General features: G+C 42.3%; 1 protein-coding gene across 1 annotated transcript; it reads right to left on the bottom strand.

The window, feature by feature from the left end:
- Positions 1-11,107: 11,107 nt before the first annotated feature.
- On the bottom strand, positions 11,108-24,560 carry sox1a (SRY-box transcription factor 1a). Its single transcript, XM_068705014.1, has 3 exons — positions 22,857-24,560; positions 19,003-19,051; positions 11,108-12,106 (listed from the first exon to the last, which is right to left on the bottom strand). The coding sequence occupies exons 1-2, from the start codon at positions 23,697-23,699 to the stop codon at positions 19,031-19,033; spliced, it is 864 nt and encodes a 287-aa protein (XP_068561115.1). The 5' UTR covers positions 23,700-24,560; the 3' UTR covers positions 11,108-12,106; positions 19,003-19,030.
- Between the last annotated feature and the right edge of the window lie 531 nt (positions 24,561-25,091).

The following is a 25,091-nucleotide window of genomic DNA, read 5'->3' as shown; positions in this document are numbered from 1 at the left end:
TCAGCCCTAATGGCAGCGGGAAAAATATATCTATCACGCTAATGCCGAAGAGATGGATGTGTACTGTAGTTACACCACTGAGAACAGTCATAAAAATGTGATACCCTGTGGTGTTAGTGAGTTTGTGCACTCTTTTACAACTGTCTCTGTATGTTTGTAAGGTGTACCTGAGACACAGAGAGAAGAGGGGAGCGAGACAAAGTGACGCTGAGCATCTGATACCGTCTGTTAACATAAAGAAGATGGATGTGTGGATCACATGCTATAAGTGGACTTTGTTTTGCTCAGGCCAGTTCTGATCCTTCTTAAATTGTGTTTCCATGCCAAAATAAATGAGTTGTGCTGGTTGAGTTTAGCAGATGTCACATTCTGACACGTTTTATTGCACACTTACTGTATCTACTCAGTGCTCTGCACTTTACTGCACATTGGGCCACTGACATAAAAGTTCGTCTGTGATAAAGTGTTGATTTAATCAACAGCTGCACGTTTCAGAGGATTCAGGTGGTGGAAAGAATGATATCCACCAGTGAGACAATATCAACCTCAAGTTGCAGGTCTTGTGATAGTGTAATGAAATATGCCAACAACCTTATCTTCAGCGAATGTTTCACATTATGAAGGGGAGACGGAAGAAGAGACTGCCCATGACGTTAAATGGGATGTTGATTATAGTTTTTTTTAAGACTTTTTGGCATAAATCATTATTTAGTTGCAAACATTCGTCACAACATTAGTCTACAAAATGATTTATCGCTTCCTATTGCAGGAAATCTAATAAGTAAGAATGAGTGGAGATACATACTATATGTGTACCAACTTTGACGTCACATGGCCTCTCTAATATCTAATCTACAGTATGTGTTTTTGTTTTTGACATCAGGTTGATTGGGGCACTGCTCCTTCATTGACAAGACACTACTAAAAGCTATGATTCACTCCAGGCTTGATTTAAAGAAAACAAAAAAAGAAATGAATTAACAATCATGTCCAGTTCCACTAAGTTAAGATAATATTAAGATGATATATTTTTTCTGGGAAAATGCAAATGAAATAATAATTAATTCAAAAATGGAGCGTACCATTAAGGATGAGTCATTACCGCAGAGTCTGGTCCATGTCATCCCCTCTCTCATTATCAAATAAAGCAGAAAATGTAAAAGAAAACTAAAATAATAAAAAGTTATCTTGAAAAAATAATTACAAAAATGTAAAACCTCACGTTAGCCATTGTGGTGCCACCTGTTGGTCATTGTTTTTACATTCTCTGTGAAAGTAAAAGAGATCAGTGAATTATTTAAGTAAAACTTTTCAGTTCAACAACACAAATGAATACAGCAAATTCAGTTACTGACTTTACATACAATAGGTCCGACGCAATCATCAATTATTTTCACTTTCAAATGATTAATATTTAAATTAATGATATCCCATTAAAAGACGTGTGTAGGATTTAGGGGGATTAATTGGCAGTAATGGAACGTAATATTCATATATTTAAAAAAATGAAATTATATCTAGAGAGTGGGTCCTCTTCACGTGGTCAGCCATGTTGCTCCGCCGTTTCTACAGTAGTCAGAACGGACAAACTTAACACTGGCTCTAGTGAGAGTCTTACATTTTTACGTTACTTAATAAAGGCCACCATAGTTTTCCAACATGCTTGGAAAGGGAGGGATGAGTGGAGGGGTATTGAGTTGGTTGCAAGCTGCAACCTCACCGCCAAATCCTACACACAGCTCCTTTAATTGTTGGAGGCCAAATGTTATTCAGTAAAAATCGTGACATATGTGATATGTATCTTTTGAAGGTATGTGTCCTACAGCTGTCAAGGGCTCTACTCCCGGTGCATCAACCTCCCTGCGGCGGGGAGGACGAGGTGAGGGTGCAAGTCGTTTTTTTTTTTATCATTTCTACCACTTTGGATTTAATCCAATAAACAAACTATCAAAACACACACAGACTATGGATGTATGGGCCATTTTCACAGCAGCCATTTTGACATTCCATAGCAGGGTAAACAGTGTAATTGATGAAATAATTTGGCCCCATTCTATTTAGCATGCACAATACCAGAGCACTGGCCCACCAAAATGGAACAGGGTCAAATGTATGTTATTAATTACACCTGTGTTTACCTTGCAATGACATGCCAAAATGGCTGCTGTGAAAAGAGCTTATTATTGACAAGCACTCATTGCAGCTCCACTTACCTCTGGACTGAGGGCGGACTGGACGCTACAGAGGAACAAGTGGTATTACAAGACAGGAAGGGCCGGGGCTAGCTGGTTAGCATGCTCATTTCAGTAGATATCTCTGCTACAGAACACATAGACGTCTTTCACATAGAACAATAACTCTGTCCATATCTTACACAATGCATCTTTAATCAGCTTCACTATAGCCCCATTCAATAAACGCGGCATCAAGGCGGGACTGTTGCGCCGTTATTTCTATTATATGTTAGTTTGTCTCTCTTTCTGTGTGTGTTTTGTGAAATAACTTATAGCAATCTATTCAGCCTTTAAGAGGAATGTATCTTGAGTATCAAGCCACCATCACAATAGTTTCACCTTTGTGTGGGTGAAAGGAATAAAAGAACAGCAGGAATATCAAATTTTCTAGTAATCACAGGTATATCTGGATATAAAGAGTGCCACCGGGGCTCACTTTGCCACCAAAAAAAAAGAAATTAAAAGCAGGGCAACCAATTTCGTATAAGGAGGTGAAATTATGACCCATTTGGACCCCCCACAGTGTGTGTATAGGGTGTGCACCCCTCCAACTTGCTAACCATAGTCGTGTGTTATTACCATATCCACACACACACCCACACCCACACCCACACACACACACACACACACACACACACACACTTGCAGGGTCTTTCTTTGTTCTGTCTGTAGTCTGCAGTTTTTCTTGTCTACAGTACAGTGCTGAAAAAGCTTGTTAAACAGTGACATCCATTGACTCCCAGACCCCCTGCTGAGCACATCTCACTGCAGTTAGGGGCTTCATGGGAGCGAACCAGCCATCACTCCACTTCTTCAGAAAAGCTGTAGTCACCTCACAGAGCATGCATGTGCACTGATAAATAAACACAGGGCAGAGAGCAAAACATGTCATTAATAAAACAAGAGAAGAGCAGGAGAACAGTGAGAATATAGATAATTTATATATATATATATATATATATATATATATATATATATATATATATATATATATATATATATATATATATATATATATATATTTATATATATATTAAAACAAGAATCCAGAGTCAGATTAAACATGGCATTATTGGTATTCAATGCCCAGTGAGAAAGAAATGGCTCTGCTGTGTATAATTACACCACTGCGAACTACCATGCTGTCCTCTTGACAGTATTTAAATACTGCTGTTGATGCTGCTGGAAATATATAAACTGTAATCTGCTTGAATTTAAATTAATTTTATAAAACTTATGTGGTTGTCTAAAAAAAAAAAGAAGCTACCTGTCCTTGACTCCAGCGATTCTTCTTTCTCCATGTGCAATGCAAAGTATGTATTTTTAGATTATGTATATTTATACATACAGTGTATCTGGTCTTTCAGAATTGAATGGGTTTCATACTCGAGTTGCTTCTGGATTTGATCAGACTGACCTGAATTTCTGATTCACTGTACATTAGTTGCTAATGCATGTTCCTATAGTGGACTTTGTAAAACACAACATGAATCACAAAAAGAAAAAAATAGAGTAATAATTAAAAAGAAATTACTGCAACTTAATAAAACAGCTGGCCCCGTCTCACCGCTGCTGCTGTTTCTGATAATATTGAAGAACATTTTTACATCTTTATCCAGATCACAGTATTAAAACTAAACTCCCTATCAACTGTCTGACTGGTCTTAATACTAGTAGTAAATACTAGTAGTAATATTAAATAAGGCTACTACAGTAAAGTGATTGCATTTCAAGTTATTACATGAGATATCTATTATTGTATAATATTGCATAATATAGGAGACGCTCTTATATTGTTTCAATAGTCTTTCAAATGTATTCAGCCAACAGGAAGTCACATAATCTACAATATCCAAATTGTTTTTTTTCCCATGTTGGGGAAAGTTGGGGTAAGTTATTAAAAAAAAGAGAGATGTTGTTGCAGTTACAATTTTGATTTTACTTTAAATCACTTTCAAATAAAAGCATCAAATTTCCAAAGAATTATCTTTAAAAAGCTGCTAGTAAATCCCAGTGATGGCAGTTAATTGCATCAATAGGCTAATGATGTTACAGGTTTACAGTGTCTGTAAAAACTTTATTAATGTAGCATTTTTAAAAAAGAGTTTAAAAAAGCGCTTTGACAGACAAAAGCAAGATACAAGGCAATATAACAACAGACAGCTAAACAGTGAGACGAAACACAATCCAGACAAAATCAGGAAACATTTTAAATTTAATCACAGATGTGTCGGATGGAACAACAAACATCAACACCCAAAGCTCTCAACATTATGTAAACAGCTTTAGGTTTTTAGAAGCTTTTAGACTAAGGTATATAAGGACTAAGGTATACTGTATATTAATTAAGTAGGAGGATGTATTAAAATATCTACTTTACTATGTTTTTGTATTTTGTTAATAGATGAATGTCTTATTTAAATTGTCTCAATTTTTTTGGTCTCAAACTGTACTTTTTTTTTTTTTTACAGGTGTCTAGTCCAGGTGAACTTGAATTTGAATGGTATCACTTTTTCTTCTTTTACCTGTGAGAATGGACAGACATTACCAAAGTGTGCAACAGTATCTCTGACGCATTTTTAAACCTTACCGCTAATACAGCAGATGTTGTCGTTGGAAATGAGAGGCAGCAGGCAAGTGTCTGTTTCAGAACTGGGCTGTGCTCTGGCCAAAGTTTGGAGGAGGTGTTTCTCATTAATGTACGAGACAAAATAATGTGTGTGTGTGTGTGTGTGTGTGTGTGTGTGTGTGTGTGTGTGTGTGTTTGCATGCACATGTATTTGTGTGTGTGTTGTTTTCCCTGCAGGAGGTCAGAACACTACGGTGCTGACTGACTGTGAAGGATTATTATGGGATTAGGGGTGTCTCGGTTACCACGGTGAGATGATAATCACAGTGGCTGTCCTCTGATCTCTACAGGGATAGCAGCGTCAATCAAACTGGAGACACTTAGAGATGAGAGGGAACACTGCTGGGAGCGTGAACATGTGTGTGATGTTGTTAGGCGTTACATGTTGTTCTCATGTGTTGATATTTTGTGTGGAACAGCTGTCAGGTAGAGAAGGGGGTGGGGGGGGGAGTGTTTTTTTTGTTTTTTTTCATCTCGCCAGCAGATAAATTAACTTATGTTTTATGGAAATAAAATATGGCCCTCACCTCCCTCCCTCCGTGTCTCCAGATGGTCCCTGTGGAGAGAGGGTGATTATCTGGCCCATCTGAGCCAGGGAACCTGAGAGTGTTGATGTTGGGTGGGCAGTGCGGTGCCACGCCAAGCCTCCTGTCCCCAGGAGCCTGAATACGATCCCCTTTACCTGCCCCCTGTCTCTGGTCCTCCCCCTCCCTCCTCCACCCCTCCACCGGCTAGACTTACAGCGACTCCCCCCTCCTCCTCCTTCTCCTCCCCCTGTCTCCACCCTGGGATAGACTTTCTTCCACCTGACAAGGCTTGGCCTGGATTACTGGAATACCTGGACAGGTAAGTCTACTGAGGAAGGTGTCAAGTGCATGCATGTGTTTGTATGAGGCAGAGAAGGAGAGAGGGAACGAATGAGTTAGTGATGCTTAGCAACCTATCAGGAGCAAAACAGCAACATGGTTGCTGGGAACTTGGCAGGGCACTCTGTTCCAAAGTCCTCTTTAGTAATCCCATGAATAAATAACCAGGGGTCGCCAGCTCTGTTAATAAAGTCTTCCTCGTTTTGATTTTCAATCTACTATCCCTCCTTTCTCTCCCCTTCTCACTCCATCTTTCTCATCCGCTTGCTAATTAGGCCAGGTCTTCGGTTTCCCTGTCATGTGTGTGATATGAGTTTATCAGAGCGGCCTGTCAGGCTGCAGGGGTCAGAGAACGGTGTTGTTGGACCAGCATGCAGCCTGAGCCCCGGCACAAACCCAACAATAAGAGAGAAGCAAACCAGCAAACGGATCAGAACTAGAAAAAAGATCCAATAGTTCTGTTTTCAAGCTCAGAGACGCTGCAGAAAGACTCAGCAGAAGACAATAATTCAATTCAGTAAACAAGTACCAATAAGCCTACCATTTCATTCAAAACTAGCTTTAAGGTCATCTCATGCAGTGCTTGATGTGACACTAAATAAAAACACAAATTGATCTGCAGAGCACTTTTTGTGTTTGAGGTCTTGTCTTAAAGTGAAGGGGGCTCCCTGTGTTCACTGTATTTTATCCCTGAAAGGATTTAAAAAGAAATATATATTCTGAAGCACTTTGTGGTACAATTTGGCATTTCCAGTTGGTCAAAAAACTGAGAATAAGGTGACGGCCATCATTAATTGAACTTAATTTTCTTTCTATTGTTATTTGTAGGTTTTATTCTCCAATCCAAAGGGATTCAGATCAATAGATACTTGATTCTGCCTTTCTGAAGGAATTCAAAATATATGTCTTCTCAACTATTTATTTCCTTTTTGGATTGGAGCATATTAAAAAAACATGTATCTAAATATTTAGCTTGGTCTCTTGCTTCGAGTTGAATATTTTTTTAAATATAACGTAAATACTCAAGTAGCTAATAGCTTGAGATCGATAATTATCATCATTGGATGGAGCTGACATCATTATAACCATACAAACTATATCTGTAAACTATATCTGTATTGTATTGTAATGTTGCTGTTGATCCAATATATGTTTACATCATACATTACAGATTATGTTGTTTTTCAAAAATCTGGCATTTTACATGAAATAATAGGGTTCTTTTGAAAAATTCAGTTATTTAGAAAAATTATTAAATTCCCACTTGGCTTCATAAAGTCTGTCTTTGTGGGAGCTCTTCCAAAGTCTATTATTCATTGAACTCGTAATTTAATAAAACCCAAATTACTTATTCAATATGTTATATTAGTGACGAAACAGGTAATTGTTTCTGTCCAGCAACGGATATCTTTCCCCTGCAACACATTTGAGCTCCATTGGGAGAAAACGGATTTCTTTCAACTGAGGCACAATTTAAAAACATGTTTCTCTGAGTGGAACAAGACATAAGATCCTGCGATTGAGTGACAAAAAGAGGAATACATGGAATCAATGTAGCAGTATTACTACCTTACAACTTCAATTTGAATTGTATTTTCTTGTGAAGCATTCCCTATGATATTATCATTTGTCCTTAAAGGTTGGTTCAAATCCTTCTAATTTAAAATTACCACCAGTTGTGTTGGATTTCGGATTCATTTGAAATCTTGGTTTTTACTTTCTATATCTTGCACTGCTGCAGCACATCACCAGGATGCACTGCAGTGCATTCAAGAGAGGGCAGTGTAACCACACATGCGGGGTGTGCTTGAGGCTTTCCTCTATTTCAGTATTTATCGCTCACATATACAATGTTACTATTTCTACACACCACATGTAGGCTACATCCACGTCAGTTCCACTCTTCATCATTGCAAATCGGACCTTTCTGGCAGCAACTTATTTTTTGGGTTTTCAACTGACATTTGTAAAGGCAAAATGGGAAGTAAATAAAATGTAATAAGTATGACTAATATAATTTCAGCAGACATTTCTACAGTCAAGAGTGAATAACCCAGTGGTCAAGCTGTGAGGAAAAAGCTGCGCCTGGTAATTGCTGCAACACTTACTGACCTCTGTGCAACGTGCATCAGCATACCCCACGACTACATGTAAGAAAATTGCTTCAGAGTCGGTGTATTATTGTTTCAGTGATCGCAGAGAGGTTGCTTTTCCTGGCCCTGGGTGGCATCATTAACACCGTCTGGAGTAACGCGTTTAAATCAGATGGCATTGTCACAGGTGTAACTACTGCTGTTCATGCATGTGATTAATGTCCCCTTTTTTGATTAATTTCCTACGTTGGCTGTGAAGCCCTCGCATTTGTGATTAATGAACCTGCAGCCTCATGTAGTATAATGGTGGTTTGGTACATATTTTGTGTGTGTGTGTGTGTGTGTGTGTGTGTGTGTGTATGTGTATGTGTGTGTATGTGTATGTGTGTTCTCTCTATGGCTGGTGCCAGCGTGTAGCATCCTTCAAATCCCAGTTCAGTCAATGGTCACAGCCAAAGTTCAGGCGAGAGGAAATCACGCACAACACTTGGACTCTCCATGTCTTAAAAGCAGAGTCTGTCTCACTGTGGAGTCACGATAGGGGCGATATATTTGGCTTTCCTGCTGTAGTTAATCTTGGAGACAAAGACACAGAAACTGGCACAGTCCTTGTATGTGAAGTTAGTTGCAGGCTGATACATAAATCCACATACACTGACACAGCTCCGGTCCCATGGGTCTAAGCTTCTATCTCTGCCTGAGGGCTGGGAAGGGTGTGACCAAGATGCTGCAAAACCACAGCTTCACACTCTTCCCCTGTTCACAAAAGTGAAGGGCGGGGAAATGCGTACACAGCTTGGTTATACTCACTCACTGTTGACCTTTTGATGTCTAAGTCAATATTCTCTCTTCTCTCCTTCTCGGGCTTCTTCCCTCTACACCCCACCTTCCCCATCTCCCCGGCGGTGACAGAGTCGGAGGACACAGCGGCCTGTAATTAGCTGGTTGACCCCGGGGTTGGGTTGTGTGACCCCGGCAGCCGCGAAGCGCACATCCAGCCTGATCAGATGAGTAGTTCTGAGGGATCAGTGGTTGAAAGACAGCCGCCTCCTCGCCTGAGCCAACCCAGTCACATTAGCCAGCACGGCCGAGACGGGCACAGTTACAGGAGCCCAGCTGCCGAGCCCAAACAGAGTCACAAACACCCTTCTGGGTAGAGTACAAACATACAGACACATGCTTTTCAACATCCGCGGACACCGATGTGTGCTGAGAAACACGCTACCTGCCACCACTCAAGGAAAGGAGTAGGAGAGGGAGGGGGTGGGGGGGCTGAGGCGTAACCTGACCCAGGTAGTGGAAGGAGAGGGGAGCAAGGGGATGGGAGGGGAGGGAGGGGCAGTGCTGGCCCTTGGTCAAGTGCCTTGTCTTCCACAAACAGGCCGCATCCAGTTACACTCTACCTGAGACGCTGAGCCTGAGGAGAGGATTCAAAGAAAAGCATGTGGACCTCCCTCCCTTTGGTGCACCTTCTTTGGCTAATGGAGATTTCACTCTTCGAAAATACATTCTGATTTCTTCCCTGAGCATGTATCCAGGGATTTAGTGAAAATCTAGACATGCTCCTTTCTTCTCAGTCAGTTTATGAGTAATTGTGTGTTGTTGTTTTTTCTTTGCAGCCGCAGAAGTATTAAAAGCATCGCATTGCCGTCGCAGAGGTACCTCCAAGCAGGTTGATAATTGGTAAATGTGGCTCAGCTGTCTTTGCTGTCTCCGCTGCTCACTACACTAATTAAAAGCAGCGCGACGGGAGAAAGGGAGAGAGTGTCATCAAGGACACGCTGGGAGACGTTCACCTGAGAAGGCACAGTCACCAATGCTCCGGGCACATCAGCATGACCCGAACGCCGGCGCTGTTTGAAGTTGTGACAGAGAGAAAGAGAGACAAAAGTGTCTGGATCTGAAACTACCGCCCTTGGGGTAAATAAAGAGATAGGAAGAAATAGAGAGGGCAGGGAAGAGAAAGAGAGCGCATGAAAAGAGAGTGAGGAGATGGAGACATGCAGAGAGACGGGGTTAAGAAACATTTCTCTAGATTCAGAGGAAAAGGCGGAGAGAGGAGAAAGCGAAAAGGAGACTCTTCTGCCTCGGCCGTGTAAAAGTTAAGGCCTCCTCTTTAGGATACTTATTGTTTAGTCTCACTTTCCGTTGCTCGGCCCTCATTCATTTCTACCTCTTTACCTCTCTCAAGTCATCATGTTTACACAAGCTGTTACTGCAATTTCCCTGTTGTCAAACCCCTCTGCTGTTTTTCCTCCTTCTTTCCCCTCTTCCTTTGTCTTTTTCCTGCTGGTTGGAAATCTGCAAGGCTTGCTCATCGGCGCCAGCCTCTGTTAATCCCCTCCCAAAGCACCTTAGCAACGCTAGGAATTTAGAGATGCTAAAAAAAAAACCACACGACGACAACGACAACAACTGTTCTTAACACTGGGCTCATATTGGCAAGAGTGGCCACATCTTGAGATGTGCGTGTGTTTTCCATAAGTAGTTCAGAACAGTCTGGAAGGGTGTGATAACCAAGGATCTCTCAAGAGTGTGTGTTTGTGTGTGTGTGTGTGTGTGTGTGTGTGCGCACAGAGTGGGAGTGTATGTTTATGCGATATAGTTCCTATAACACCAGCAACCTGGTAATCACTGCATGTAGTCACCTGAGATGCTCATTATCTAGTCCCTGTACACGTTCTGTCTGTGTCTGTTCACCGAGTCTTTACCTCAGCACACACACACACACACACACACACACACACACACACACACACACACACACACACACACACACACACACTGCTGGACTCTTCTCCCAGCAGTGTTCGTCTTTGTGCGGTTGGTTGCACACACCTGAACGAGTCAACGATAGACCGAGAGGCTGAGTGAGTGTGCAAAATATAAATGATCACAGAAAGTGGAGAAACGACTTGTGTTATTACGGGCCTAACTTTGATGTAAGCCAAATGCCTTGATGGAAAAAGAAAAAAAAAATCAATAAAGCAAGGTTACAACGCTCACAGCAATTATGCCGTTAGTTATTTTTCATTTGTTGGCTTTTGCGGTTTTCACACATCAACACATATCACCCCCCCACCTCTCTCTTTCTCTCTATCTAAAATCAATTACTTAGGGGCGATGGTAAATTAATTGAGGGCGCATTTAAGCCTTGAAATTAACACATGGTTTAAATGTTAAAACTTTCCCATAACTTCTCACTTTGAAGTATTAATTTACCTCCCAAATTGAATGTGGAAAAAAAAGAAGACAAGAAGCAGAATATTTTATTCTTAGGCAGAAATAAGATGCAAGATTTTATTTAATATGTAATCCTTTTTTTTTCTTCAGCTAAAGCTAACACAACAGTAAAACAGACTGTACAATGAAAGTGTATAGTAAAAGATGTGTCTCACAAGAGGACAGTTAATCCGTGAAGAAAACTGTTCAATTAGTGGTTTCTTTTTTTGAAAATGTAAAATAGAAATATTCATGACATGTCACTTCATGCACTGGAAAGATGTTAATTGACACCTAAGATGATATGTGAATAACAAATGTTTACTTTCTTTCTGCTTCTTTTGATAAAAGAGGTTTGTATTAAAATGAAAACATCCTGTTTCACACTGTTTCCACACTGACTGAGGCTTCTCTCTACTGATGCTCTGGTCCCAAGTGCCAGATCAGTACAAGTTTCTTATTGGGCTGGTCACACGGCACATTAAATACACTGAAGGCTGTAGAAATATCCATTACAGGCATTTTGACGGATTTTACAAATCTGAAAATGCAGCGGGTTCTTGGAAAACATGCCAACTGAGGGACTAAGAGTATTAAGACAGTGAAGCTGGCTCCAGTAAAAGGGAATGGGAAACGAGAGCTGTTTATTGTTTCTGCTTAGATGGGTGAAATATAGGACTGGGGTTGTTTTTTTTCTTCTTTATTGTCGATGATTTTCATGGCTGACCTTTAGGTAAGCCACATAAGATAAAAAGATCAAATAAAATCATACTCTGAAACCAGACACTGTACTTAGATACAAAACATTGGTCAATAGGAGAAAAGGGTTGAGTAATTAAGGGGTTTAGAGGAGGTAGCATCACATGGGAAAGAGTGAATGGAGGAAATTTGGGGCTCTGACTGTCGTTGACATTTTCCTAAAGGTCTTTTTCGCCCACAGCACCTATGTTCTAGTGCTCGTCATAATGATGGCCTGCCAGCAGAGGAGACGAGGTGCTATCTGTTAATCACAGGCCCCTCAGTGATCCATGTCCACTGGTGATAGCCATGATGGACAGTTTGCTGGAAGAGAGAGACAGACAGAGAAAGAGGGAGATGGACAAAGAGAGGATATTGATTTGTAGGGATATCAAATGTCAAAAGTCAATAAATAAAGACACAGCAGAACACAGCAAACAGCGCCCCATAGTTTCATATGTAGGGTTTGTGCTACAACAAATATATACTGTGCACAATATGTACATGTGTGTATTCATAGATAGAAACAGACACACAAGTACATGGTTCTTTTAACTGAATGCTTAACAGCCAGCAGGTTATCAATTCAATTACAAATTACTTAAATGTATCCCGCACCTTAAACAGTCTGATAGCTGACAACAATCTAATGGCTCCGGAAACAAATTGAGTAGGGTTATAATCATTAAAAACTATTTATCTGTTCCTCTCGGACATATTGCTGTGACATACACATCTTTCACTTGTTCCAATCTGACCTATCTAAACGAGCCGGTTTGTTGATCACTTGACCCCGCAGAGTTCAAAGGTCGGCCGGTTCAAACAGCTATCAGTGTACAGCAGGCACCATAAAACCTCTGTTTCTTATTTGAACCATTTGACCCCACATTAACCTCATTCTCTACTGCGCTGAGAATTATCACCTGCCACAGAGGAGCAGAAATCCTTTACAGCATCTGGTGGGTACGCATGTGTGTGGGCCAGCGATAGAGAAGCACTGCAGGTGCGCTGAACACCACACTCTATTGAGCGAATTGTTGAGTTAGCGGGAGCCAGTGAGCGCAAGAGCCTGTCAGTCAAACGGTGAGCTATTTGTAATGTGTTCAAGACTAAGAGTCCACAGCTGTACTTCAGCACAGCGACGCTTTGAGGGAAATGCTAACATCAGCAGGCTAACATGCTCACAATGTTCACATCATATGGTAGAGTAGAGATGAGGTAGATTCACCTGTTAAAGTCTTGCAAGTGTTCACGTCATCAAGACAGTTGTAGGATTAAAGAGTTGTCATAAATACATCAACCCCATGATATGATGTGATTGCAGCATCATGTTATACAGGTGATGTTTACTAGGGTCACCATCTTAGTTTAGCGCATTAGCATGCTAACATTTGATAATTAGCTCCAAACACAAAGTACAGCTAAGTTAAGTTTGGCAAATATTTACTCACATTTTGACCTGATGATGCCAATTGCCAAAGTGATAATATTCATTGTGAGGTGACCATGAATTGTGTAACAATTTTCATAGCTATCTATCCATTTGTTGACACATTTCACTAGAAAACACAAATGTGAACGTCGTGGTCGCGCAAGAGGAAAAGGAAGGAAGTCAGGAAAAGTCCCTTAGATACATCATCTGAGAACCATGAATGCCATTCACAAAATGTGTAAATCATTGGTCTCCCTACTGCCAACCTTCCAGCCCTCATTGACACTGCCATCACACGCAAAGCACTGAGCATAGCACGTGACACCAGCCACCCCGAACTCAGAAAGAGTCTGTTCAAGTGGGAGGGATGGAAGAACAAGAAAGAAAGTAATACTAGTCTGCAGGAGGCGCCATTACTTTCAAACTATTCTTCCTCACCTCTTACGCTGGAAACACACCAAGTACCGGCACAGTGTGGCCTGCAGCGAGCTGCCATGCATGTCTATGGAAAGCTGCAGCTGCGGCTCCGAGCTCAGTGCTCGTTTGATTTGCGTTTGAAATGCAACCAAACTAAAAAGTGGGGTAGTTCCATTTTTGACAGCTAATTGCGGCCAAAGAATACCCGTAGCAATGCGTTAACAGAGTGCTGACTCCTGTGACATGTTGACCTATATTGAGAAGAATTTCTTCCTGTCTGAAACACATGAACACGCCTCCGACTTTTACTCCTGGGCTCCTGTAATAGTTTGACCTGCGCTGTCAAGGAAACTCTGTCGAACTCGTTCAAACTCTTTTTGGATGCACTTAACGACTGAAAGAGAAAAATATAAATATTGGGCCAAAGAGCCTTCCTTCAAGTGCAAAAACAGGATTGTAGAGGATACTTAAAACCTATCATGTGACCCTTCGTTGATGTTCTGATTGCCACGGATGATTGGGACACTGGCACCAAAGTTTGTCTGACCTGAAAAGGGCACACGGAGACCCTGAGAAAATGGAGTTTAACGTTAAAAGATCCACACTCCTGTAATTCTTCTTTTGAACTTGTAGATGATTTCAAGTATTTGAAGGGATAGATGAAGTCCCATGTGTTCATACGAGAGACCCATTTATTCATGTGCCTTTTCAGGTCACACATATATATCTATGTGATCCCATCGAGGTAGTCTACATGAGAGTGTGAGAGTTTCCTCTCCAACACGTCTCTGCGTGTGACTAGCGCGGCTCATTCTCATGCGATTCATTGCATCTTCTTTATGATCCTCTGGTGGGGAATGAGAGGTACGCTCGCTGTAGAGGCACTGATTACTCGTCCTTGGGTTCTTGCCTGATTGTCTGGCTGCTAGTGTTTCTTGCCCTGTTGGACGTATTTCTTTAGCGACGTAGCTGCATACTGAGATCTCAGCAATTACTTTGGTGAACTGATGGCCAGAGCTACAAAAGTAAAAAAGATAAGTTTGTATGAAACGCCAGTTTTCCAAGCACACTTGCTAAGGGCTGCAGTGCTGTACATGCGGTATAAAGGGCTGGGTAAAGTGGAATATAAATTAAGGGGTATGGCGAACAATAAAACACATTGTCGCTCGGCTACTTGGCCGGCGGTGGAGGCGGTCACAGAGCCGAATGGTTTGTAAAAGGGACAGCCGTAATGACTGGACTACACGTTCACACGCTGGACGCCGACACTGTTGTGTTACACGTCACGCTGGCGTGAGTACGTCCAACTTGTTGCAAATCTGTTCTGTGGCACGGTTCTTTGCAATGGCAACGGTACACAGAAAAGCTGCCGCTGCACTGACCATCCCAAGATTGTGTCTCTGCAGACAACTGTTAACTGCTTATCACTTTTTAAACTTGGCCCATCAGAGGCTTACAATCTTCAGTCAACATAATAATTTCCCCAACGTGCCACCTGAACCAGCTGTTAATCCGTTTTTAATCTGGCTAAACGTCTTTCTAATCGGTGGATGAACCAGAAATAGCAGCTGTAACCACAACATGGTGTTAATTACATCTGTATATGATTCATATATTTGTCACATGTCAAGTTAACCGTCATGACAACATTTTTTAGGTTAAAGGATCGAAGTATCAACATGCAGCAACATTTTAATCAACATTTAAATTGGAAGTAGGCAACTTTTTAACACTAATGCTGTCTGCTTATTAACTCATTGTTCATAATAGAATACAGTAACTGTCTACTTCCACTTTAAACAGGTTTGTGTTATTTCACTATAACAATCTGTTACCACACCCTCTTAAAGTCTCCGGTCTGCAGAGACACCCTACTCAACCATCCTGCTATGTTGCTTTGAATGGGAACATGCATTCTGCTTATGTTTTATTTTGCAATCCACTGATCTACAAATGTGTCTATGGACTTATTGTTGATGACTTTGTTGTAGGCTTTAATAAAACCATTTATATAACATCAATCAGTTAATTAAAATACTTTTGTATCACATCATATCAAAGTTATTTGAATCATATGATTGTACTTAGATGAAACACATCAGCCATTTCATGGCTCAAAGCCAGGCGGCGACCTTCGGTTCTGAAAAATGAAGCCAATGCAGAAATGCCTTAAACTTGCATTCTCTCTACTGGCCATTAGAGGGTGACTCCTCTGGTTGCAAAAAATAAATCAGATTGTATAGAAGTCTATGAGAAAATGACTCTACTTCTCACTTAATCTATTACCTCAAGAAACATTCAAGAGTTTATGGCCTCAATCGCTAGTTTCAAGTCTTCTTCAATACAGCATGATGTTCATTTTATAAAATCATGGTCCCTTTTAGAGGGACATAAAGCTAGAATACTACCGCTACCAGAGCAGTATACAGCGTCTCTATGTCACCTCTCCGCAGTCAAAATATAGTCACTTCCGTTCACTGGTTGCAAAAACTCAAGATGGAGACGGCCATAATCCAAGAAGACAACGGCCAAAACGCCAAACTCAAGGCTTCAAAACGGCAGTCCACAAACCAATGGGTGACGTCACAACAACTACATCCACTTCTTACATGCAGTCTATGCTCAAAGCACCATTTAACTCCAGCGGCTCGGAGTGAGGTGGAAGGACCGCGGGGTGTAATTTGTGTCTTTTTTGTGGCATCACATGTCAAATTTAAATGTAGTTTAAGCAAGAATGTCAGTAAAGTCTGTATTGATCTGTGATAACTCTTTAAGTTACTTAAAAGAAATGTCTCTCTTCCGACCAGTAAGTGGTAACACATAGCTACCGTCCATCTCCTTGGTTATAAACCTGTTTATAAGGGTGTAAACTACTTTAATTTACTTTGCTTAGTATGTTTAACTGTCAATATTGTTTTGTTCCAAGACGTTACGCCGGCTTTGCTTTTTGCATTGAACGAAACAACGGCGGCATAAAGCTGCCACCAGTTTGTGATGTTTGACAGCATGCTGGCATTCTGGAAGCACAATAGGTGTGACGCGTATCCACTGGCGCCGGAACAGAGGGGACGAGACTTTTAGCCCCCCACTGTCAGGTGTTATGGTACATGTTGGACCTTTATGCAATCATCATCAACCACTGTGTAACTCAAATGAAATCAAAGTGATCTGACATCCAGCCCCCCACAGTCTAGCTGTCTCATAATAGTCAAGGTAAGTTTTATAATGGACTGAAAATACTTTTACACTTCTCAACAGGTGGGATCCGCACAGTCTGGATTCAACTTGACGTTTGAGGGATGGTTGCTCCCCGGTGTGGGAGGATCACCTCGAGGATCCTCTCCCCGGTGTTGGCTGGCCCCATCATCCATATCTATACAACCAACCTGTTTATGATTAACCTGTTTACAAGAACACAATGTTCCTCATGGATCTAGCCTCTTAATTTTGCTCTCAAAGTGCACAGATGAGGTGAGCACGCCCCCGGGCCAGAGTCAGTGTATAGTGTGTGCGCGTGTAATCCGCCATGCTGGCTGTCCCTTTTACACTGACGTTGACTCGGCTCTGTGACTTCCTTCGGATCCGCTGCCGGTTTAATGGCAGAACAACTCTGTGCCCCCATTCTGTGTTTGTACCTTTTACATTAGTTGAGGCAGAATAACAGCGTATCTTTCCCACCTTGAACAGGCTGTGTGGAAGGGGCTTTAGTCTGTCTGCTGTCCGGTGCTGGACAGGTAGTGAACGACATGTGGGTTTATCGGAACTTCTTTGCTTAAAACAACTTCCTGCTATGGCTGGAAATTAAGTTGATGACTTTGCTGGCATGAAAACCAAAAGAATGAGTTCAAACAAGTTAGGCAAGGCACGTTAGAGCGGAGGGAAGCCTCAGAGTTCGGTGAAAACTTTCGGTGGGTTTGTCCCCACGAGTGACCTCGAATCACGCTTGCCAGTAATCTGATCCACCTCTTGGTATAAATATGTTGAATTGTGAAGCTTTAACCCACAGAGGTACAAATCATTTTTGTTAGTCATAAGAGTTGTTTTGGAATTTTGTGGATCTGTTACTTTGTTCATAACACACACACACACACACACACACACACACACACACACACACACACACACACACACACACACACACACACACACACACACAATTCAGTAGAACACTTTGTATTTCATCTGCTTGCAGATAAAAAGTTCTTTATTTTGTATTTAATGAAGAGTAAGGCAGGAAAATTTTCCCTACAAAAGTGTCACGGTGCTCTTAACAAAGCCCCTTTATGTGAGACTAAATTCATATCAGCTGTAGAGCTTAGACTTATTTCACTATACAAGGCCGCTAATTTTCAGATACATGTAGTCGCCTACATGCTGGGTTTTTGAGATCAAAATACTTTATAGAATAAATGTCTTAAAATCAAAACATATATTAAAAAGACATTTAGTAAGCTATATTTCACCTGCATTAAATACCTTGCAGAAACTTTGGAACATAGACCATAATAAAGTTGACAGAAAATATAACGGAGCACTAAAATGAATTAATAAAATTCTGTTTTTAAATACGGGCTATAGTCAAAATGTCCAGATGGGTGTTGTGCTGGGGGACTTTGGACTCATGACCTCAGTGAAATCCTGGCTTTAGCCCTGATTAAGAGTCTCCTCGTCCTTTCATTCGGTGATGGACAGTGAGGCCACTCAGTATGCTGCACCCCAACCCCCCAAACTTCCATCTTCTTCCAAACTTATTCTTTCCTTTCTCCTCGTTCCTCCAAAAAACTCCCCGGTTCCCGCGGAGCGGCTGGTTTTGTGTGGCCCCCCAGCACTGTCCCGTTTTTTATCACTTCTCTGACGGGTTACCCCAGTCCCCCTCGCACCTGCGCCGCTCCCAGGTCCCTACAGGAATGCGCTGGGGCTTGTAATCGCCTTTGTGGGGGCCATTGAGTTGTACGGCTGACTGAAACTTCCCAACCTCACAGCGCGCTGGCCGCTGAATGGGGCTCAGCGTGGGGCGGCTCTCCAAACCACGGTCGCTGCCAAATTCCTACAGTGGCGCTCCACAATCACTCCCACACAGGCCCCGACACAGGCTACCGCCAGGCAGAAGGGACGGGGAGGGGCGGTGGGCCGGGACGTGGTGGTGTGTGTGTGCGTGTGCGTGTGTGTGTCGGGCAGAGAGATGGTAAAGTCTACATTTAAGTCCACACAAAACGGTCACTTTTTGCTTCACATCGCAAATCTGGATGGGCATGCAAACATTTCTTGGGGTTTTTGTCACTTTTCGATTAGTCGATAAAGGGAAACAGTGATTTAGGGCAACAATACACCAAATATCTTTTTTGGATTTTCTTTCATTTTGATATCTCACCTCTTGTCAAAAAGTCCCAGTGCTGATGTTATTCCAACAACGGAGAAATCTGAAAAATACAAAACAAAAAATAGAAAATAAAAAAGGCGTTTGAATGCTTGACAAAGTTTGAAAATAAAGCAATTTCTCATCACTTTTAGGACATTTGTGCCGCGTTTCGGTGCATTAGGTCCGTGTGCCGGCATATAGCGCGGTAGCTGTGGGTAGATAGAGCAGCACTGCAGGATTAAGAGGCAGCAAGATTGTTAAACATGTCAACGTGTAATTGCACGATAAGGCCCTTCCGAGGAATTCATTGGCCCAGTTGCTTTCTCTATTCCGCGCTAATCTCGCCCGGCACATTCGCTCTGTGCAATCTGTCTCCATAATCTTCTGTGACAGAGCGGCGACGAGAGCAGCCTGTTTGGTAATTTTTTTTAGGAAAAGGAGGGAGGGGTGGGGGGGGGGACGGGAACGCGGAGAAAATATGCAGAGGCGTGATAAAGTGACGCTAATTATCCCCATTTAGGACAGGGAGTGCAAGGGATCGGGGCTTTACGAGCAACCGAGTGTGCGCTGGTGCTGATGGCCTCCTAGCACGGAATATATCGGTGGCTACAAGATAAGAGCATCGCGCGGTGGAGAGATTTATTGGCCGGTCAGCTAAACACACACGCACAGGCACGCGAACACAGGCACACACACACACACACACACACACACACACACACACACACACACACACACACACACACACACACACACACACACACACACACACACACACCCACACCCCGCTGCCTCGGAGCCTTTATGCGTTGCACCCTACACTTACCCCTCTTCCACCTCAAGGTGTAATTTATTCGGGTTAAATTTGCCAGAACGCTCCTCTTTTAGCCAGGCGATGCGCCGTGACGCGCTCCGCCTCTCTGTGCTTTCAGTGCTAATCCGCATCTCTTCACATCAACAGATAAGATAGAAACAGATGCAAAACGCACGAGGAGGCCATCCCATGCCATACAGCGCGCGCTACAGTGCGGAGAGATGTCTCCATAGATGCGAATTTTTGTTGTTGGAGGGGGGGGGGGGGGGTCGGAATTGAAAACAAATTTCCAGACATTGTTCCTCTGATTTCTTTCAACAGATTAATGCTCAGCCAAACGTTACACGCTTTACTATGAGGCCTAACAGGTTTAATTGACATACCATGCAAGTCTTCATCAGTGTGAAATAGGCCCTTTAACTATGTATTTGAGATTAATTGATTTTAAAATGCCTAAGTAGGCATCATTTTCCCTCATTTGCATGTGCATGGCTATTAGCGTGTATCTACATGCGACCTACAGGCAATAACAAATATATACATGTCAAACCCAGCTGCGGTCTGTCAAAAAGTGACGTCATTTTCAGACCAATTTTTGATCATTTAAAAAAGATTAAATATGTGAACGACAGGGTATCTGTTCCTTCGAACATGTCTGATTCGCATTGGAGGTGCTTTTGTACAAAGGTGACAAAAAGTCCTCTCAAAGTAAACATCTACGACTTTGAAATTCTGATGAGTCATCAGTAACCCCAATGTCGCGAGCGTGCCTGGCCAATGAAGTTTATGTCCAGTCTGCGCAACATTTAGGCCGTATTGTTTTTGTTAGATGTACGCATGTTGAGGATGCACGCATTCAATCTGGACTTATTTCATCCTCTTCATTGTGCTGTGAGTGCAACCGAGTTTTATACATGAACTATAAGATGTGTGTCTTCCTGTTCAACTGTATGACAGACGGTTAATTCATCTCTTGTAGTTTCATAAAACATGAATGTATTGTTTGAATCCCTTTGTGCCTCGTGTAGTTTTCCCGGTTCCCTTTACTTTCCTGCCTCTCAGCTAAACTAAACGATGATGGGACTATGCAATGAGGATAACACCGTGGGTAAAATAACAGTTATTAAATGTGTCATTTTGAGCACTGTTCTATTGTTAGCAAGATTTAGATGGTCCTATTTTTTTCTCGGAGGTCTGTTGTATTGTTGATCACCATGAAGCTATAAATATATAAATAAGCTATATCATATTTCGCTTGAGATATTTTTTTCCAAATTCCAAAAGCCAGATAAAGAGGATGATAAAACGAGGTTTTTTCTATGTTGAAATAAATACAATTCTTGCATCACCATGCGCCATGTATTTCTTATTTATTACTGTTATTTACTTTTTCGGCCCGAGTCGTATTATTTAAGTCAAGTGTTCAAAACACAAACTAAATTTCTCTAAGTGCATGAAAAATATATGAATCTATTTGAATGATTATTTGTATTATATTCAGATTCGGTTTTTTTTTGAAAGGCCTAACACAAACTCATACTTAAAAAGTCAATATCAAAGCAAATGAGTTATATGGCCTTTTGATTTGTTGTTACATTTGTTGAAGAACATTTCGTTATTTATATTCTGATGTAATCTAATCCAAAAAATTGTAAGTCTGACACAACCTTGCAATTCATTAGAAAAATAGACATTTTGAATTAATAAAAACATTTCTGCTGCTTAAATTTTATATAAATACTGTCATAGCTCATAAGCAATTAATAGCATAATGTAAGCATGACCTCTTATTCCCATTAATAAATGAGGACATCTCGTTAATAAAACTAACAGGTGGTTCGTCGCATGAGGCATTGACGTAATCAGATTTGTTTAGATATTATAATATAATATCTAGCTTGAATATTGTTTGGCCTGGCACAAAAAAAAACTTTTCCATAATCTATGAATACATTTGTCATTACTCACATTAAGGTTAAGCCCGTGAAACAGTCTGTGGGCCTCCGAGGAAACACCAGGATGATGATGTTTCCTTGGAGGCCTACAGACTGTGGCTTTTACGCACAATTACGCACAAACAATTAGGCTATTTAAAAGCTCGTGGGATCATGTGGTGTCACAATTTAAACAGGTGGCTATTTTTCTCGAGCGGAGGCTGGGTGATATTCTTGTGTCCTAAAACGTGAAAACAATCCTGTAAGAACATTGTGAAAATAATCAATCTAAGACCGTTGTCTTAAGAATCAAAAGCAACATCTGGTGAAATTTATTCAATTCTTCTTCATTGCAATATCAGGGCTTTTCACTTGCAGAAAAGCACTTAAATTACAACAGCAGTTGCCCGTCATCCTTTGAAATATTAAAATTATTCACAATTTACAATAATTAGAGTGTTACAATAAAAAGAGATGGTTTCCAAGAATTAAGACACAGGCTTCTGCAAATGAACACAAATGTTTAAAGAAGGTGATTTCCCCCATATCTTTTAAAGCACTTTCTTAAGATTATGACACGTTATCTCATTTTCAATAACTTACAAGAACCCCCAAAAGTATGAGACAATTGAACCAAATACCCCCCATGTGAACCTGGCGTAACCCTCAACTAAGACTGTGAAGTAATGGACAAAAAGATGGTAGCACAATCACCAATATCTCAGCATCATATTCGTTATATAATTCCACTGGTGGCTATTAAAAAAAAAAAAGAAAAAAAAGATGAATTTGCTATTTACCCTTCATTTACAATATCATAAACATTCTGTACAAAATGCAGGTAGTTTTCGGGACCGGGGTTATTTAGAAAAGAGGTAAATATTTGGTTATGTGTTCGTTTGCAGTTTTCAATTATTCTGTGAGTTCTAAATGTGTGTTAGAGGGACCGTCCCGTTCACTCCAGCCGTGGCGCTCTGGTAATGCTGCGGCAAGGCATGGAGTCTACTTTGCATTGACGGGTCCCCCGGCTCTCCGGTCGGTAAATACATGCTTATCATCTCTCTCAAGTCTCCGGGGCAAGGACCCCGTGAGTGTGTGCTGCTGACGGGAGGGCTTACACTCGGCTCCGACTTCACCAGCGACCCTAACGTCCCCATGGCGGCTGAGGAGGTGACGCCGGAGCCCTGGTGCTGTGTGTAGGTGATCCCGCCGTAGCCGGATGGAGAAGCGTTCATGTAGCTCTGAGAGTTCGAGATGGGGCTGTACTGCAGCGCTGTCATGTCGTAGCGGTGCATGGGCTGGGGGTTGTGTGAGTGATGGTGGTGCGAGTGGTGGTGGTGGTGCGCTCCGCTCCCCGGGTGCTGGCTGTAGGCGAGCTGCGCCTCCTGCATCATCGCCGCGGCCGCCGCGGCAGCAGCCACCTGCCCCGAGTACGCACCGTTCGCCCAGCCGTTCATGTGCGCGTAGCCGGAGCTGGCGGAGCCTCCGTGACCCCCGGGGCTCTCTAACCTCTGCCCGACCCCGGATGAACTCATTCCGACTCCTAAACCAACTCCACCGCCCCCACTGGGCCCAGAAAGCAGTCCACCGGCAAGGGAATATTTGTCCTTTTTCAGCAGCGTCTTGGTCTTCCTTCTTGGCCGGTACTTGTAATCCGGATGCTCCTTCATGTGCATGGCTCGCAACCGTTTCGCCTCGTCGATGAAAGGGCGCTTCTCCGCCTCGGACATCACTTTCCACTCGGCGCCCAGCCGTTTACTGATCTCAGAGTTGTGCATTTTGGGGTTCTCTTGTGCCATCTTTCTCCGCTGCCCACGGGACCACACCATGAACGCGTTCATCGGTCTCTTCACCCGCTCCTGATTCGCTTTGGACCCGCCGTTCGGCCCCGTTTGCCCCGTGGTCGTGTTCGTTTGGGGGCCGGGGGAATGCAGGTCAGTTTCCATCATCATGCTATACATTCACCTGGATTTAAACTTCGCCACCAACAGAGAAAAAAAAGTCTATTTCAAGATAGGCACGCACGAGATCGGGTGCGCACAAGTTGACTGGGGTACAGAATAGATATTCTAACCCCAAATGATTCAAATACGAGACAAAAAATAATCCGAAAAGGGATATAAAATGTTCTCCAACCAGTATTTCACGCTGTCTTCGCCTGGGTTGGTTCACATCCACTGTGATAGAATGCGCATTCGAGCCACTTTCCCTGTCGGAGTTAAGAAGTTGGTTAAAGCGGCGGCCATATGATGCGCACTGACAGCGGTTAAATGAGCCACAAGCGGCCAATGGGGCTCTAACAGCAGAGTGATTTGCATGGCGTTTGGTCAGGTGACTAGAGGACCATAGAGGATGAACACACCGGAGGAGGAGGAGGAGAAGGAGGAGGAGGAGGAGGCAGAAAGGAGGGCCAATCCCACAAATAGCACAAGGCATTTGAAATTTCCAAACACGCTCTCAGAGACATCAGCTAAACAAAAATAACTAAGATTGTGTTAGCAGGGATGTAGCGGGGTGCAGTCTTTGAGCACCATGAGTCAAACATCTAAATATATTCTAAGGAACATGGTTTCGGTAAACGTTGTTGATACAGCCTCCATATGCAGCGGCGTTTAAAATCACAGGCTTCAACAAAAGTTTACATATAAATCAGTTTACTCCCCATTTATTTTCTTTATTTGCGCTTGAACTTCAGAACATGTCCCCTCATATTTAACGGTTATTCTCAAATCTGCCGTGCTTCATATAAACCCGGGCCCAACTCTATTTGTATGGACTGGAATTACAGTCTACCCAAATCAATTCTATATCAGGCGACGTGGTGCTCCACCGGCGCCTCAAAATCAGAGGCACCGGTGGAGCACCTCTCTCTCTCTCTCTCTCTCTCTCTCTCTCTCTCTCTCTCTCTCTCTCTCCAGGTGTGTAATTAAGGTATGTAGTAATAGTAGGTGTCAGAGAGAGAGAAATTACACACACTCCACGCGGAGGATGCCGTGAAAGAGGTTTTTTACCCCTGAGCACGTGAAATTGCCGGGGCAAAGCATCGATATCGCCGTCTGCTGGCGATGGTGAATGATTCCTGACTGAGCCTGTGCCCGCAGCTGAAGATGAAAAGACAGAGCACATGTAAACGGCTCTGCTGCTGTCATTTTCTGTGGACTTTTGACGTGGCTCGAACACTTTAAGTCCCTGGTTTAACACCCAGGAAGCCGTGTGGAAACCGTGAGAGAGAGCCGATGGATGCGTCTTCCGAGCCCGCGCATATATAATCCAGATTTCACAGCTGACCTCCCCTGAAAAGCCCAATCAACCCCTAATTGAAAGGGAAAACGAAATACCACTTCCCGCGGCGA

The sequence above is a fragment of the Cebidichthys violaceus genome, unplaced genomic scaffold (assembly GCF_023349555.1).
Source record: "Cebidichthys violaceus isolate CVI_PGR_0920_01 unplaced genomic scaffold, fCebVio1.0.p SCAF_11, whole genome shotgun sequence".
Lineage (NCBI taxonomy): Eukaryota > Metazoa > Chordata > Actinopteri > Perciformes > Stichaeidae > Cebidichthys > Cebidichthys violaceus.
This window is presented reverse-complemented; position numbering and strand designations above follow the sequence as displayed.

What these genes read in the sequence shown, in the direction of transcription:
- sox1a (XM_068705014.1), bottom strand. Translation starts at nt 23,699, where the DNA reads ATGTATAGCATGATGATGGAAACTGACCTGCATTCCCCCGGCCCCCAA. An exon ending in TGGTGAAGTCGGAGCCGAGT is followed by an intron (nt 19,052 to 22,856) that starts GTAAGCCCTCCC and finishes TGTATTTTTCAG; the next exon opens with ATTTCTCCGTTGTTGGAATA.